Source organism: Cystoisospora suis (assembly GCF_002600585.1).
Source record: "Cystoisospora suis strain Wien I chromosome Unknown contig_1965, whole genome shotgun sequence".
NCBI classification, from domain to species: domain Eukaryota; phylum Apicomplexa; class Conoidasida; order Eucoccidiorida; family Sarcocystidae; genus Cystoisospora; species Cystoisospora suis.
In genome coordinates, this window is record NW_027154764.1 from 49168 (window position 1) to 65639 (window position 16472).

At 54.9% G+C, this 16472-nt stretch overlaps 4 protein-coding genes across 4 annotated transcripts; 2 read left to right on the plus strand and 2 right to left on the minus strand.

Moving 5' to 3' along the window:
* The first annotated feature begins 63 nt into the window (after positions 1 to 63).
* CSUI_004270 (uncharacterized protein) lies at positions 64 to 2232 on the plus strand. The gene is made up of 3 exons (XM_068064463.1): positions 64 to 486; positions 1227 to 1318; positions 1985 to 2232. Exons 1-3 carry the CDS (start codon positions 439 to 441, stop codon positions 2076 to 2078), a joined length of 234 nt encoding a protein of 77 aa, XP_067923560.1. The 5' UTR covers positions 64 to 438; the 3' UTR covers positions 2079 to 2232.
* Positions 2233 to 3145: 913 nt separating this feature from the next.
* CSUI_004271 (40s ribosomal protein) lies at positions 3146 to 4899 on the minus strand. The gene is made up of 3 exons (XM_068064464.1): positions 4662 to 4899; positions 3960 to 4113; positions 3146 to 3691 (listed from the first exon to the last, which is right to left on the minus strand). The coding sequence occupies exons 1-3, from the start codon at positions 4722 to 4724 to the stop codon at positions 3342 to 3344; spliced, it is 567 nt and encodes a 188-aa protein (XP_067923561.1). The 5' UTR covers positions 4725 to 4899; the 3' UTR covers positions 3146 to 3341.
* A 1673-nt stretch (positions 4900 to 6572) lies between these two features.
* On the plus strand, positions 6573 to 12026 carry CSUI_004272 (subtilisin sub6; the record flags this gene model as incomplete). Its single annotated transcript, XM_068064465.1, has 9 exons — positions 6573 to 6902; positions 7512 to 7979; positions 8404 to 8854; positions 9187 to 9368; positions 10053 to 10297; positions 10525 to 10635; positions 11022 to 11203; positions 11532 to 11711; positions 11824 to 12026. 9 exons carry the CDS (start codon positions 6573 to 6575, stop codon positions 12024 to 12026), a joined length of 2352 nt encoding a protein of 783 aa, XP_067923562.1.
* Positions 12027 to 13002: 976 nt separating this feature from the next.
* Positions 13003 to 15146, minus strand: CSUI_004273 (ubiquitin; the record flags this gene model as incomplete). Its single annotated transcript, XM_068064466.1, has 3 exons — positions 14336 to 15146; positions 13776 to 13914; positions 13003 to 13318 (listed from the first exon to the last, which is right to left on the minus strand). The coding sequence occupies exons 1-3, from the start codon at positions 14625 to 14627 to the stop codon at positions 13003 to 13005; spliced, it is 747 nt and encodes a 248-aa protein (XP_067923563.1). The 5' UTR covers positions 14628 to 15146.
* Between the last annotated feature and the right edge of the window lie 1326 nt (positions 15147 to 16472).

The following is a 16472-nucleotide window of genomic DNA, read 5'->3' on the forward strand; positions in this document are numbered from 1 at the left end:
TACGCTCGTCGACTGGAATATCGCTACTTCCGGCATGGGCGTTCTGTTTTTTTCCCCCTTTGCCTGACATGTGTTTCCCGACTTCCTGAAAAAGCTGCCACCTTGTAGAGGACGCTGCGGGACTACGTAAGCGAAGCAACGTCTACAGGTCGTCACCTGGAGAAACTCAAGCGACTTTCCGTTTTCTTTTCCAATCGGAATCCTGTGCGTTTGTCCGAAGGTGCTAGCGCTACAGGACGGCCCGAGCTCTATTCTTGTCTCCCTCGGATTCCATTTCACTTTATAACTCCAGTAGGCTTGTCTACGTATTTTCTGCTGATCCATACTTTTTCTTGTTTCCACAGCTCGAGTGGAGAATGGGGGTGCTGCGTCCTGTTTACAGTCGCATCTCTCAGCGCGTGTGGAGCACCTTGCACTGTCGAGTGGGCAGCCGTGGTAATGTCCGGACACACAAGGGCTTCAGGCCCACGTCTTTTCCTCACCTGGGTGAGGCCCTTCTGTTTGCCAGGTTTGTTCTCTCTCCGTAGGTGCCGCTGACACGCTGCGATCTATGTAACACATTCATTCGGAGGGGGCGGACACGGAATGGTATCGGAGATAAGTTGCCAAACCGAAACAGGCGAGTAGCTGGAGTCCGGAGACCGTACACATGGTCGATCGGCTTCCTACGGCAGATGCGGTGGCCGGCTTTGAACGTAGCAAGGTAGTCGGGAAGTCCACGGACTTGTGAACAAAAACAGGAAGGCTCTGTAGAAGTTGGTGGCAGAGTACAACGTGGATCACAGCGCGAGGCTTGTCAGCAAGAAGACTTCCTGACAAAAAGCGTGCGTGGGCAGCGTGCAGGGTGGGTTGCAGCTTTCACGTGAATCTGCCGCACGACTCCGGCTGCTTTTTGTTCTGAACCGTCTAGAAGCCCCAGTGAGGGCTTTTTCGATCGAAGAGCTGCGGCTCCTCAAGGACTGCTTCCTGGCAGATCCGATGTCCAGTGCGAGCGTTGGTGGGAATCTGGCTGCAGAAGGAAACTTAAACTAGCTATTCAGCGAAGTACTTTGAATAAAATAACTGGTAGTCATCTCTAGAAATTTCACTGTTATCTGTCTCTGTCCTTGTTTCGGGCAACCGCCTAGCGAATCTCTTCCTGGTGACCCGCCGAAGTCACTATGAGCAACTGTCTTGTGCGCTATCCACCTGCTAAGGAGGAACATTCTCTCGGTGTGTGGCAACAGGCATTCGAAGCGGCTGAGTGCAAGGAATCTGGAGAACTTCGTGAGGATGAACGTATCCGAAGCTCAAAAGAAGGAACTGGAGAGCTGGAAGGGTGAGTTGTAGCAGCCGCGTGTCTGGTAGAAGCCCAGCTGCCGAGAACAGCCTCTCTGTTGAAAGGACAAGAGCACACGGCCGGGTGCACAGTCTGCTTGAACGGTGCAGTACCCCTTGGTGTCCGGTCTGGAAGAGAGACTAGCTCCCGGAATGGGTGAGCAGCTGCCATCTCGCTAGCAGAAATGTGAGCTTTGCTGTGTTCGCTTGTGTTTGAAAACTCACACTGACCAGCGTCGGAGTTGCGAACCCCCCGAAGTATAGGAACGTCCATGCTTTCCCGAGGCAGGTGGAGACTGGTGTTCCCCTCGAACAGGGTTGCAGACGGGAAGCAGAGACTCCTTTCATTCTGGTTGCTTCAACGGAGTTGACGTCGCCGTGCTAGTATCGTCCGTAGATACTCCGGCGTAGGGTACACTGCTTCGCCAGCCTGTGTGAAAGGGCCGCGAAAGGCGTAGCGCAGCAACTTGCCTGGTCAGTTTCGTGGGGTGTATTCGGGGATCTAGCCGTAACTGTGACAGCGACCGGCATGCCCGGGGTGGGCTGCCAGGGCGGGGTACGAAGAGGAGCCTAGCAGACGCTCTCCCAACGGAGAAGCTGGCAAGAAGTTTTGTCCTCTTTTTCAGTGTAAGATGCTCGAGGTATTTTTTGGATTGTGGCTTGACAGGAAGATTGGTGAGGGAGATCCAGAACGGTCATTGTGTGCCGTCGCGCGAGATTCAGGCCAGACTGGAGCAGGCGGTAGGCGTCCCCTTGAGTAGGCGGGAAAAGAAAGCCGGACAAAGGAGGCTGTGAAAACTTTTCCCGACTGGGAAGAGATGTGGCACTGCGGGCACCTCTCCCCGACTCAAGGGTAAACGTAAAGGCCCGATTCTCCTCTGGTTTCATGTTCTTTAAACATGGTGTCACTCCGGACTCTTTCGGCCCTCGGACGTGCTCCAAAAAACTCACCCCGTAAACTGAAAACCGTAGTGTCCAAAGCTGCAACACACCGATACGTACGACTACAGTCATTCATAAATGTCGCAGAGACTCAAGCCAGCGATGTCCACACGCCGCGAGCACATATGTCTCGTGCGCGATAGTGGATCCTCCAGCGGTTGTAGACCGTGGCGGTAATAATGGGCTGTCTCTGGTTGCGCGGGCTGTTGCTGGCAGCACCGAAAAGAGTCGACATGCCGGCCGAACAGCTGGGACATCTGGCAGCAGGCAGCCGCCGACTGGCGTCTCGGCCTGAACTACCCATCCAGTCACCTTGAACATACATGTTGCCACTACTACCTTGCTCAAATATGTTTGATTTTGTCATTGTGTGGATTTGGAGAGCGAATTTGGATGCACGCGACGAAAGTGTTTAGTGAACGTGCCTCGGGCACACTTGCTGTCCACGAGCTGTGAATGCAACTGGAGTACACTATACAAGCCGGCTCCCGTGCAGCCCCGGGACGTCCGACATTCGTGACCGTGACATGGCGTGCCCAGCTTTCGAGAGATCGGCACCAGGCAGGCTGACCAAAACCCTTCGTCAGGGTACTCTGTGAGGGCGACGTAGCGTAAGCGGATGCAAACAGCTCAGTGTGCGGTACACAAAGTATCGACGAGTGGGAGCAGGGACGCTACCGACAAAACTTTCGCGTCTGGACAGTACGTCGTATTGAAATCGTTGCATCGCCGTCAAATCTCAGTTCGTTCGGCGAAGCACTGCTGGCAAGCGGTGTCTACGATCCCATCCGAGAAACCAACTTTCAAACTCGCGCTACTCAGCTGGATGGTCACAAGGCTCTTCAGGTTTTGCGTTTTTGTAAATTCCACACAAACTGCTCGGCAGTCCCTCTGAACGTCGCTGGCCAAACACCGGGTACAATCTGGGGAAACAATGGCCAACAGGCATGCTGCAGCATTCCTGCTACACCACTCGCTCGCCCTGCAAAAGAACGAAGCACCCCGCCCGCTCTTACAAACGAGCCGGAGTTGGCGCACTGTCTCTGAACAGGATGAACGACGGGGAGTCAGACGTATACATCTCATTCGTCGTCTCCGCCTTCACCACTTCCGCCCTTCAAAGAGCGTCTCTTCACTCTACCGGGCCTGCCCCCACCAAACGGTGATGTGATGGCGTAGTCCACGTGCTTCTCCGAGTCAACCCGAACCATGAACGAAGGGACATCCACGATATGTTTGCCCACCCGTATGTGACGCTGGCGGATCAAGACACGAGCATGGTGAATAGACTTAGCCAAGCCGAGCTTGAACACCTTTGTCTGCAGGCGCCTCTCCAAAAACTTCGCGACTGTAAGCCCGAGCACGTAGTCAAGCTTTTGCTCTGACTCCCCGAGCAGGCCCAGGCGCACCATTCGTCGCAGCAACGCAGTACCTGTCAGCGGAAAAAAAAAGAACGGACGGATGATAGGGGAAGACAGAACGTGCGGGAGGCAGGGACGGGTCAACGAACAAGAGCCTCGTCCTCCGCCCTTTCCCGTGCAAGTATTCAGTTCTCACGCAGACGACTATTTCAATTGCTAATGGCGCCGCGGCAGGTACAATATGACTCCATCTCCTCTAACTACACTTACGGGGAGTTACTGAGGACGTTCTCCCGGTTTCTTTGGTGGAGCGCCCGCTCACGTTTGCCTATTGCCTACCTTGGAACACCCTCCGTGGATCCTTCTCTTCCAGAGTCAGCAGCTCTCGGGCCGCGGAGCGAATCTTGGCAAGGGCAAACTGCACCCGCCACACCTCCCGCTTGTTCTTTAGGCCATATTCACCGAGGAGCTTCATCTCCTGGTCCAAGCGCTCCTGAATATAGATGTCGCATGCGAGGGCAGGAGCACGTGATAAAACTCTTCCCCTGCACCATCCGTACGCTGAGCCCCGTCTCATGCAGGACAGTGACACTGGTACGAAAACGTGTTCGAGAGCGTCTTGCGTGCGGCAGACTACGAAGGATGTACTGCTATCAGCACAACCAGTGATTACAGCCATGCGAAAGCCAGTAGGCAGGTAAGCGAAAGGTGAAGCCGTGCTGTTGCTTTTTTCACCGCCAGATGGGTGGTTAGTGCTCTTCTTTACCAGATTGGCTGTAACCCCGAAACGCAAATTATCCACAGCACTTTCCTTGGTTCAGTAGGCCGCGCACATGCGAGGATAACGCCGTAGTCACTTGTCACGGACACTCGAAGGACTGCGTAGAAAGGGATGCTCAGCAACAAAAAGCGTGCAGTCACCAAGAACACGACGGCGGCCAGAGGACCGGTCATCTGGCATATTCAAATTCCTGCCTTCAGGAACCCCACAACACACTTGAACTGTCACGAGGAGTGTCGCAAGAGCGACAAAACAATTACCTTTTCGAAGGGACGCTTGGGACTGCGAGCAGTCTTACTGTACGTGCGGTAAGACTTCGTCATCCTGCACTGGAAGGGAGGAAGCAGACAGTAATTTCAGGACGAAAACCCTCCACCGGCAGCCTTCCCCGTTTATGAATCTGCGAATCATCATTCGCAGAACCTTTCAACGGCAGCTATACTAGACGAAGCTAGAGCCCCACCATCTCCTGCAACACTCGCCCCACCTTCCTACTTCCACATGTACGCAACAGCGGGAGTACTGGAGACCGCGCGGGTCCCCCCCCCTCCAGACCCCGGCCCCCCCTTGGAAACACAGTTGGAGACGCACGAGAATAGATTGCCGTATCTATGCGCAACTGCCGAAGTGCAGGCACACGAAGCCAGCTGTGACGGAGGCTGGAAGCCGGCCCTTCTGCCACTTCATCTTCTAGGATTCGTAACACGAACGGTTTCATTAACTCCCCTCCACGGACGTCATGGCTGGGGTCCCCGTGCTCCAGTTTCTGACGGCTGCTAAGCCGCACGACGCAAGAGGACGAGCACTCGCACAATGTTTTTCTAGCGCTCGTCCCGTTTCCCGCTGTAGAGTATCCGCAGCACGATCCTCCGTTTTCTGTTCGTCGCGAGAGCTCGAAGCTGCTCCTATGCCAGAATGCTATGCAGGAGAGTGAAGTGTTAGCTCCTGCGGCTTCATAACTCCCACCTGACCGGACAAACGTAGGGACGCCCCGGCCGCAGAGTGTGGCCACTCCTGGCTGGCGTCGCAAACTGATAGAAACGAGGCACACATCCCAAGGCGGTAGTCCCGTTGTACCGCAGGCGCCCGGCAGGGTTACCAGTATTTATAAGAGGGAGACATGAAACATCTCTCGTTTCCTGACTGCACAGAGCTTTCCGCCCGGTCATGATGCTACGATGTGCACGCGGAGCTCCGTCCGAGAGTAACCGCGTCCCCCTTGCTTAGCATTTTGGATTCGGAGCTTGTCAGTGTGCCATGCAACGGGGCACTTCAGCGCCGGGCCCCCGTGACAGAAGCTTTCAGCTGCCTGCCGTCTCCGAAATATACGCCCCGTACACCGCTGCCGCAAGTAGCTGCCACTTTGTGCGTGTTTAGCTTTTACGTGGGACCTCTGTGCGTGGCGTGTGGGACGATTAGCAGGCGTCACGTATCGTTCCCGGGGCGCTCCAAATGTAGCAGTGTCGCGCTCCTCGAAAATCTACGAAAAATGTGCATGCTGCGTTGCTGAGGCATCTCAAGAGCCCTCACAACGTCTACGGCAAGCGACTTTATAGCTCATGGGAAAGGTGACCACGTTGATGTCTCAGGAGTGGTCCTGGTAGCAGGACGCTCGTGGTAGCTGTGTGCTCTCGCAGCCCGAAAACCTGATAGCTTTCACCCCCCCGACTGTTCACATGCTTCCGCAACAATTCAATGAAGGGGGAAACACGCTGCTCATGCAAGGCGCTGCCGTACCTGACCTTTTGGCCCCGAGGTACTAGATTACCGGTACTTTGTCCGAGGGCGTCGGAGCTGTTTGGGGCCTGGGGGGACGGCATGACGTTGGGCCAGAACCCAGAAGTGGCGCTTCGTCGCTGTTTCTCTCGCAGCCCTCTAATCCGCGCCCACCCGGGCCCCTGTCCCGCAGGTAAAATGCTTGGGGCTCCCAAGGGAGGCTAGAACACGGAGGCCGAGGTTGGTTGTGTTTCAAATGGGTGCTTTCTTCATCTGCTTTGCGGCTAAAAAAGTCCAAGTCACGTGGTGAGGCTGAACACCGGGGCAAACTGCATCCCGCGATCGGTCGCCCTGCGGGCCCCTCCGGTCCCGCAAGGGGCTATCCGGCATGTTCGTCTCCGGGCCCGAAGTACTTCATGCAGCGCCGCCACCTCCTATCGCGTACCAATGACAAAATGCCCGTAGGGACTCGGCGTGCTTTCCTCGTCTTTCTCTGTGTCTCGCTTGTTATACTGAAGTGTTGTATCGCGCTCGGCCTCAATGGAGAAGCCCCCACTAGTACGAAGGCGCACGTTGCCGGCGCCGAAAAGCAGGCAACACGAGAGCACTTGAAGCGCGCGCTCTGCCGAAAGTACTACAAGGTGGTACTTGGGATGCACCCTTCATTCAGCGGCGAGAAGCTTGACTGCGAAGACCGTGCGGGTCCTCGGAAACAGCGCATCATCGAAGGAACCAGTAAAATTGAAGCTATGGACCCTGCGCGGGCTCGCGAAGACCGAATCAGGGTAGGTGTGGGTTTTCCAAAAACAGGTGTCAAGCTATCTCGGTTGCCTGGCTGCCCCTCAAGCAGAGACATTATTTGGTGACGCATCTCCGAAATGAGACTGGTGAACACCTGTTCGGTTGGACTAGGCTTCGCGGCTCGTCTTTGAAGGAACTGCGTTAGTAGACCTCGTTGATGGATGCTAGGGAAACAATGCTCAAGTGGCACAAGCGGAAGCAGCGATGAATCCACACTACGCGCGTGTCCGTTTGTGTCACTGATATCGTCTCGTAAATCCCCGCTCCAGCTTACCCGGAAAAAACGTGCCTGATCACGACCCAACTGTCACCGAGCAAGTGTTACCGAAAGGCCTTCTGACCATAAAACTGCGGACGCGTGTACTCTTTCTATGCCTCCCGTCAGCCTAGGGGAACCAAGTGGCGCTTGTAGTTGAGAAGGAAACGGTGGCTCACTCGTGATATCCAGGACACGAGCTGCTACCGGCAGGCGGCTCAACTGCACTGTGACGGCCCCGCCGCTCCACTTGATAGCGAGAAGCAGCGATGCACGGCGTCAGCCCGAGAGCACGAAGCCAAAGGGCGAGTACCGCAGCTAAACTACATGTGCACAGGCGCTGGAAAGACTCCAGAAAGAAGCAGAAACCAACCCGACAGATCGGGTAATAGTCGAGTGGGATACATCGTGCCTCAAAGAGCTCCCGTCGAAGGTGGCGGAGACGATGGCTGACGAGTACGAGGGTGCAACAAATGTCTTCGAAGACTACGAGCTTGACGACTCGTCCGCACGGATCATACTGAAACGTGGAGTGTACCTCAGGGATCGGTTAGGGACGAAAGACAAGAGCGACCCCGAGGTCAGACAGATTTTGAAGGGCCGCGAATACGCCCTGGGGATCATCGCCAGAGCACTGGAGTTACACACGTGGCGGCCGGGTGGTGGGGCTGCTTGCGAAGGAGCGTGTAGAAAAGCCCTACAAAGCGCGATGCTTGCAAAGGACGTTTCCACCCTGGAGGCCGCCCACTATTCGCGGCTGGGTGTCGACGTCTTGCACGTCAAAAACTTGAGGAGGCACAAGGAGGTGAGTGTCGAGACATGAGGGAGTACTCGGTCTCGAACACTTGGAGGCTCGCAGCTTCGTCCTCTACTGCTTGCAACGTTGTTCACCACACTGTTACGGCCGCAGGCTGCGAGGCACTGCGAGTGCGTAGACCGACCGGCGACACATAACTTCGCTACGCGGAGGATGTAGGGAAACTGTTATGTATGAGTACATACACTCAGACGAAATAATCACGCCTATTGAGGAACAAGGGCGCCGCCGCAGCCGACCTCGCTAGCAACGAAGGTCCTGGCAAAAAGAACTAGGGCAGGTCATCTTAGGCGGGCGCTCTCACCATTAGATGACCTTCCACGTTCTTCGCACTTGATCAGAAACGTCCTTGGATTTGTCGGGTCGTTGGGGACGACTTCGTTTTTGCACCTTCCATTTGTCGTATCAACAGCCTCAGGAACTTAGCAGTGACTGCTCGAAGCTCCTCGGTCCGGGCTTGACCCTTGCCGGCTTGTGGCGGAAACAGCCAGCGTTTGCTACGAACGACACCACGCTGCGCTGGCGGCTGTATCCCAGTTCTTCTGTTCATCTATTTCGAGTGCAGAAGTGGAACATCAAGAAGGCGAGTGAGATTCCATCACTGGTTCGCCGCGTGGCGGAGGCCCGTCAGCTGTCAAGCACTCACGCTGATAGCCGGCATTTGGCAGACTCTGCCCGGGCAGCAACCAGCTGCATTCTGAAGATGTCGGATGACCAGAAGCGCGAGGTCCAGGCACCTGTATCGACGCAGTTGGCGGAACGTGGTGACCCCGACCAGTCTCGACAGTGGTACCTCCATTCCTTCCTCGGCAACTACACCCTCTGGGCTGACCTAGCCTGGCCGGAGCTGACCGCGAAACCTGGTGCGCTGTCTGTATATCGCTACTCCGTGAAAACAAGAGTGCGTTCGGGGGGGACAGCTCGTCAACTCAACACCGGAGGGGGGGCCTCTTCCTGAGCTGCTGACTGTAGACCGGGCGATGATCTGTCACTGTTGCGTCGCTACGGGGTTATCACTCTATAAGCAGCCTGCATGAGCCTCACTACGTTCTCCAGGCTACCGTGGCAGCTGGGAGGCAGTTCGAGAGGTCTTGCTGTCAGCACTTCCGAGAGCAGTGCGTATGTGTGTAGGTGCGGTCGACAGGCAGTTCGTCAGTCTCGCTTTATCAGGAGCACTGTCCTCATCGTCGTTCAGGAAACCCTATTGCTGACGAGTTCGTGGTCGCCGTTCTTGATACTGGCTGCTTCATTCACCAAGACTTCATCGATGGATTCGATATCGAAAACAGTCGTTTCTGGGTGAATAAAGGAGAAACGGACTGTGAGAATAAAATTGACGATGACGGGAACGGCTATGTCGATGACTGCTTTGGATGGGTAGGCGCGGACAGGACAGGAGCAGCTCGGAGAGAGGTACAAGTAAAGGCCATCTTTCGCGTTGTCACCACGGCTTCCGAGCCGACAGCCTCAATTAGCCCTGGGCACCTCGAAGCACTCTCGAATAAGGAATCAGAACAGCCCAGAACAGACCCCGCGGCACCGCGGTAGGCCTATGCTGGAAGCAGGGGGCTGCCGGACAGATGCTGTGCTAGGACACGGTGACGAGCACAACCGGCGGACCCGCAAGACAGTCCTTCGAGAACGAAAATGGGGACTGCATCACTCGCATAGCTCCAGTCTCAGGGCGCAGCCGGCAGCATAGGCTCACCGAGTAGGCAGGGAAGATCCACGCGGCCGTCAATCACGGAGCACTCCGATGTGGTGCAATAAACGGTAATGTATACGTGTGTTTGTGGAATGGCTCCGGGAACCCGCTCCCTGTGCGTAGTCAGTCGGCTTCGTGTGACTGGGTAAACCAGCGATGCCAGATACGCGGGCAGCACATCAGTATGAACGTGGTCTATGGTTCACATTTCTCGTTCATGACTACACGGGCCCGTTTTGTCTTACCGAACTAAGTTTCGGGGACAGCGACGGGACGTACCACGTCACGAACGCTTCAATAGGAAGAAGGGTAGCCATACCGTCTCGTTTATGCCTCTCTGTCCTCTGTCACTGCAGGACTTTGTTGGCGATCAAGCTTACCCGTTTGTCGACGACTTGGGCCACGGCACATCTGTAACGTCTGTACTTGCAGCTCGTCACGGCAGCAATACCGGGGGCAAGGGCATCTTGGCCGCCGGGAAGGTCATGTGTCTTCGAGTGGGAAGTCGCGAGGGCATCTGGCTGTCGGATACAATCCCAGCACTGGATTACGCACTCAAGATGGGCGCCAAAGTGTCTAACCACTCGTATGGAGGCAAAGGGTGAGAGAGCTGTTCGTGGGACACACTTGCTTCATTGTCTTTCACAAGAAAAAATCTGTCCTTCAGCCGCCCACTGACTCCTTTCTCGAAGTCAGTAGACCTGTAAGGTAGCGGATGTTGCGGGCCGAGGCTTGCGTTACCACTAAACATGCGGCCAGACATGCAAATTGGGCCTGGGCCCGGGAACCGCGGAAGAATAGCCCCGGCGCATGCGCCTTTTCGTTCAGGTTCGACCAGGCGGAGTTCACTGCTTTCCGGAGAGCATCCCAGATGGACCATCTTGCTGTGACCGCCGCAGGAAACAGTGGCTGCGACATCGACACCGACGAGACGTGCTTGTAGGCTCACGGATGACGTTTGCAACGCGGTCACGAGGGGCTGGCGAGCCTACATAGCCCTAAACTGGATTGTGGCCCTCAGCTGGAGCGAATCGCTCGAGGATAGGGGTCCCGTAATTCCGTTTGCTTCTTGCGCAACTCTGACGCTCGAAGAATCCTGCAGGGACGGAAGGACTGCTGGCCACCCTGATCAAACCAACACTACGCCCCACTGGCTCGAGGAGACTGGGCAGTTGATTCAAAAAAGAAATAGCCTCTCGGATTGGTTGCAAGTCTTGCTGCCCTAGACGTACACCGACTCAATTTAGTCGTGAGGCCTGACTCGGGCAAGAGGCAGAACCATTTTCTTTTCTTTTTGTTTTTTGTCCCCTCCTCTGACGGCTCAGGTTCACTCCAGGAGCCTTCGACCTGGAAGGGATTTTGAATGTCGGCGCCAACGACGTCGCGGGGCTCCGAGCATCTTTTTCAAACTATGGAAAGAAGGCTGTAGACGTTTTCGCACCCGGCCAAAGAATATTCGTCGGCACAAACAAAATGCCAGATCAGGGGGAGAAAACCTGCAAGTTCTGTAAGAACGAGCAAAAATTCACCTCTGTGTTGTAGCTGGGGTTGCTTGGTCAATCCCTCTCTAGCCCACCACGAGCAAAACACATGTAGCTCCGTGCGCACCGTTGCTTGGGTCCGCAGCCTGGAACACCGATTCTGAAACAAGAGTGCTGAGGAGCTACACTGCCCCATGAATACAGCGTGGAGAACACCAGAATTGCTCCGAAAACACTGATGGGTCTTCCTTGCCCTACTAGCACGTGTCCTCGGCTCCGCGTGACCATCTTCGTGTGATCAGCCTTATGCGTACTGTTCGGAGCCCGATGCTTCGCCGTCAATACCTGTTACAGGCTATGAATACATTGATGGGACTTCCTTCGCCGCGCCGATGGTATCGGGGATCGCGGCAGCTCTATGGACGCACTTCGAGATCACGCAACCCGTTGGCTGGGTCACAAGCACGAAGAAGAAGAGCATACGTGTGAAGGAGGCAATAATGTACTCGGTCACAGGTTCAGAAGGTGTGGCAGGTAAGAGCCCGGTGCCTTTTCGCCTTGAGCACTTACCCCAGGTATCTCAGCCACTGTGCCGCAAACCCAAGCAGGACTCTCACTTTGCCCTCCTGTTTATCTCTGTATGCAGGAGCCGGCCGGGTAAACGGTGTGGTCAACTTCTACAAAGCTTTGCACTACTATGACGCCATTCCGCCACCATATAAGGCTGAGTTCCCCGATCCCGAAGGCGGATACCAAACACAAGAGGCATCAGCACGGGCCACTACAGCTGGCCTGTCGTTCTGCCTTGGAGCGCTGCTGGGTTTGCTGGCCTTTAGTCAAGCTGACTGATGTACCAGAAACCCGCACGTAGACTCCCTTTCAGCGTCGGTCCGCGCCACCCTGACAACCAAGCAAGCCAACAGCTAACTTGAGCCTCCTTCGTGGGGGCCCGGGGCCATTTACTGCGGGGTATCTGGACATCAGAATGCCTCACGGCGACGCCGCTACAGATTATTCCGGCCCCACAGCTAGACGCATTGTTCCCGATCAGAACCGTGATATGACTGTAAACTTGACTGCCAGGGATCCGTCGAAAGCAACGCATCGCTTCCCCTGTACTGCTTGAGACTGGACAAGACAAAACGAACAATTCTGTGCCCGCTGTCACGATCATCAGGCTGTCCTTCCTCCAGTCACCATTCTCCACCTACCACGGAAGCACAATCTTCGCGCCCTTCAGAATTTTGATACAGACGGCTCTCTTGCTGTAAACACGACAAAAACCTTCGATAGAAATACAACTGTCCTCAAACCCAATGCGCCACAATCGCGGGTCGCCTGGTCACACGAATGACACCAGCTTTGCGCCTGAAAACCTTGAAGCACGATACATCATACGCTGACACGCACGCAGTTGGTTCTCTACACCCGCACGTTAGTGCCACGAAAACCGCGTGCTTGATCCGATGTAGATCCCATCGCCTGTGCCGAGAACTGACGAAGAAGTTCACACCGGGTTGCAACTGCCGTTTCGTCGTCAGTGTCCAAGATTGAACCCCTTCGCGCAGAGACAGGGCATCCCATGAGGGAAGCTTTGTCGTCCATACGCAGGCCACGTGCGACCTTCGGCATGCGTCGGTTACCGGGCACACCACGGAGGTAGCAGTTGCTCCGCGCAAGGCTCTGCATGACCCACTGCCAGCCAGCTCACATTCCCTCCACGCAGGACCAAACCGTCTAAACCCTAAGGAAGGCAGCCGAGTCTGACGCGGCCCAGAGAGTACAGCAACGCTCACCACTGTAGGCAACTGTCCTGGTAACCCTGTCATGAGCTCGGCGTTGCACCGGGTTCTCCTAAGGATGCGTTCGAATGCAGCGACACACCCTCGTTTTCGGCGGGGCCGGGACATTCCGGTGCTTGGTTTTCACCGGTTGTGTCGCCGGCTTCAGCATGTTCAGCAGGCGGTTCCTGGGACTGTTTCTTCTCAGCTTCTTCGGCAGCCTTCTTCTTGTTGAAGTAACAGAGCCGAACAAGCAGTGTCACCGTAGAGCCCTCCTTAATACCTAGGCTTCTGATCTCCTCCGAGTCATCCACCAGCAATCTCCGATTGAAAGACAGTTTGATCTTGTCCAGCGGATAACTGCAGACGGTGTAGCACACTAAAAGAGAAACGTGTTTCATCACGTCGAAGCACAGCCTTAAGGGAGGCGCAACCGCTCCTTCAGCAGATTCGTACCACGACTGCTTCGCCCCGACCATTCTCAGGCGCGACTAGACCTCGCACGTGAATGTGGACGATCGATAGAAAGAGTTGAAACATTCACCCGCTACTCTAAACGGACGCACCACTATTTGGTACTTCAGCTCGCAAGGTGTTTACTTCGCTAGCGTAGCACGACAGCGCGAACGCTAGCAAGTGGGGATATGGAAAGCGACGATGCACCTGTACCCTGTGTGCTCGCAGCCCGGAATGCGCTGAAGATGGAGCAAATAAGCTTGAGATGTTCCGAGATGGACTCCACAAGTTCTGTACAATCTGATGCAGAGTGGAACTCTACCCTGGCAGCGGTTTGCAGACGCTTTCGAGAATGCCTCACTTTTCAGGGTCGGCGATTTCCTCGCACGTCCTCCGTCGCAAGGTCCCCACAGTCTCATGGTCTGGAATGCTAACTACAAACTTCTGCTGACAGCATATGGCCCACATTGGCACCATCACACACCCGCCGCTCCCGCAATCTGAGAATAACACACGGCCAGCCTTTGAAAAACACAATAAACCGCCTCTCGGGAACAGGCTTCCTGGCATCAAGAGCGGCATGCACAATCCATTGACTCGAGCAGCAGCGGAGACGCCAGTGCCTGTTTCCCTTCTATGGTGATAAGCATGATATGGTCTTGGGTACAGTAAAGATGTTTCGTCGGCTACGCGGTAATACAAACTTCCGTTTATTGACGCAGGAGCCCAGGAGCTACACACTAGATCACGCAAAAAAACGATGGCGGCCAGGACCTGATGTGGCTGAGTAGAGACTCAAACACACCCGATGCGAACAGGGAACCAACAACAAACGTTAGCCCAGGAGAAGGCGATGCGGTGCACCGTCGCCGGAGAACAGAAATGAAGAGCTCTCTACCGGTCTGGGTCACCATAACTCACGTTGTAATGTCTTGACAAAAACCTTGATTTCAACCAAGTCGTACATTTCCAGAGAAAGCTTCGCCCTCTTGGATTTGTTGTATGACTGGAGTTTCCTTTGATCATCTAGCAAAAGCTTCCCCATATACAGAATGATTTTCTCTGGCTTGAGTTCTCGTCTTCGGTTGCCGATTAGCTGCTTTAGTTCCGAAATGGTTACACCCATGTCGACGCTTTCCAGTGTCACCTTGTCCTTGTCTTCCCCCTGTCGTCCTCCGCTGAAGTCCGTGATGACTACTGTGCAGGTCGTCATTTCGGAGGGTTCACGTCAGTTCGACGCAATCCTCTCTGGTGTCGGGACTTGAAATCAAGAATTTAACTCCAAGGCCATCAGAAAGCAAATATAACCGGATGCTAGCCATTCAAAAACGAGCTGCAGCCGGCAGAAAGCCCCGCTCAGGAAAAAGAAAATGACACAGCGATGCCAGCGCATTTGACATGCATCTGACACGGTCGCTGTCGAGCTGCAGACGTTTCAGCCACGACGGCTGCCAAGCGAAAAAAATTAGGACACAGCTAAATGGAGTTTTCACTGGCAAAACGACTTCAAAGTTTCGCGGCGCCTCCTTCTCTTCTCTCTTTGCACATCCAGTGTTGAGCAGGGACGGCTTGTGTTACCTGCGACCACACAGCAGGTACCGCGCTTTCGACCGGCGCCTGCTGACGCACATCGTTTTCGCTCAGGTATTGCTCACTCAGATTGCTACTCGCCTCGAAAGACTCGCCGCCGAGTTCTACAGCCACGGTACGACGGATAGCGCTCGTGTTTATCGTCGTGTGCCACTGTGTGTACGAAAGCGTGCGTGTCCCGTCTAATGCCCTCAGCACCCGTGTCACCGCCGTTGTCATAAACCGACTTGGTGCCTGGCTACCCCGATCACAAAACCTGGCATGCCACGTGGTAGTCGTTCGAGAAAACGAACTGCCCACGGAGTTTGGCCCGATCCTCATCGAAGACCAACATCAGCAGGACGGCACCTTATGACAAGGACGTGGCTGCTAAAGTCTGCAGTACGTTAATGTTGTTCAAGGAACGCTTCTTAAATACACTCAACGCTTCCTCTTCAACCGCGCTCCGTGAAGTGGGTCTTTCTGAGTGAGGGCATCACAGAGTCACATCTCAACACACACCATTGCTCTCGTATGGGAGTAAAAGCGAGAATTTCCGTTGTTACACGATATTCGATTTTCTCTTGCGGGGGCCTCATTTACGCCGTCGGTATAGCTTCACGAGTCTCATTCAAGACGTAAAAATCCGGACAGAAGAAAGGGGAAAAAAGAAGATGACCCCGGTCAGAGGGACACACTCCACTAGGGATCCGGTAGCTTTTACGGACTCTTCCTTCGTTATGTACCCTGAGAAACGAAATGTTTAAAGGGTAGGAAAAAGGGTATTCAGTCGCCATCCACGACATCCGTACAGAGGTCCCCTTTTTTGTTCGCCCGTACATTCACTTCCACTCTTCTCTCTTCCTACGGAGTTTTTCTCACACCCCGTGATCGTTCTCCTCCTGCGTGGACCCTGCAGCTGCACCAACGTTCTGCCCCGGTGGGCCGGCCGTCCGGTACAGGTTTTCGTTCCACCCCGGGTGTGAAAGTCGCGGCATTCTTGTCTACTAGCCATGGTCAGTTGGTATACTAGTACTGTCTGTGTTAGGCACGTGCGGTTGCGGCGAACCCTAGATTAGCGCGTCTGCTCACACTCGACGCCGCATAGTTCTTCGTACACCTCTTTCGTGGTTAGAAGTAGCTCTGCTGACACTCCTTCCTCCTCACCAACCGACGGTCTCTCTCTAATGTGTTAAGAAGCTCATTGCCAGTATATGATGGGGTATTGTTCCTCCGTTGCGTGGTAGCCACATCTGAGCTGCCGCTTCGACACCGGATCCAGCGTGGGTAGGCGCTGTGTGTCAACCGGCTGGGCTTTGCTGAGTGGCTGCTGAACTGGCTGTCGTAGTTCTCTCGTGGTCCTTTGCGGACGAGTCAACCTCGCATCCGCACCGGTAGCCGCAGCTGCTAGCTGCGGTCAGGTCACTACGCTGCCCGCGCTGACGATTGACTGGGAATCTACTATGCAGCCTCCGTTCACAATAAACGC

What these genes read in the sequence shown, in the direction of transcription:
- CSUI_004270 (XM_068064463.1), top strand. Translation starts at nt 439, where the DNA reads ATGTCCGGACACACAAGGGCTTCAGGCCCACGTCTTTTCCTCACCTGG. An exon ending in CACGTCTTTTCCTCACCTGG is followed by an intron (nt 487 to 1,226) that starts GTGAGGCCCTTC and finishes GTGTGGCAACAG; the next exon opens with GCATTCGAAGCGGCTGAGTG. An exon ending in GGAACTGGAGAGCTGGAAGG is followed by an intron (nt 1,319 to 1,984) that starts GTGAGTTGTAGC and finishes GTGGCTTGACAG; the next exon opens with GAAGATTGGTGAGGGAGATC.
- CSUI_004271 (XM_068064464.1), bottom strand. Translation starts at nt 4,724, where the DNA reads ATGACGAAGTCTTACCGCACGTACAGTAAGACTGCTCGCAGTCCCAAG. An exon ending in CCAAGCGTCCCTTCGAAAAG is followed by an intron (nt 4,114 to 4,661) that starts GTAATTGTTTTG and finishes ATCTATATTCAG; the next exon opens with GAGCGCTTGGACCAGGAGAT. An exon ending in TCCACGGAGGGTGTTCCAAG is followed by an intron (nt 3,692 to 3,959) that starts GTAGGCAATAGG and finishes TTCCGCTGACAG; the next exon opens with GTACTGCGTTGCTGCGACGA.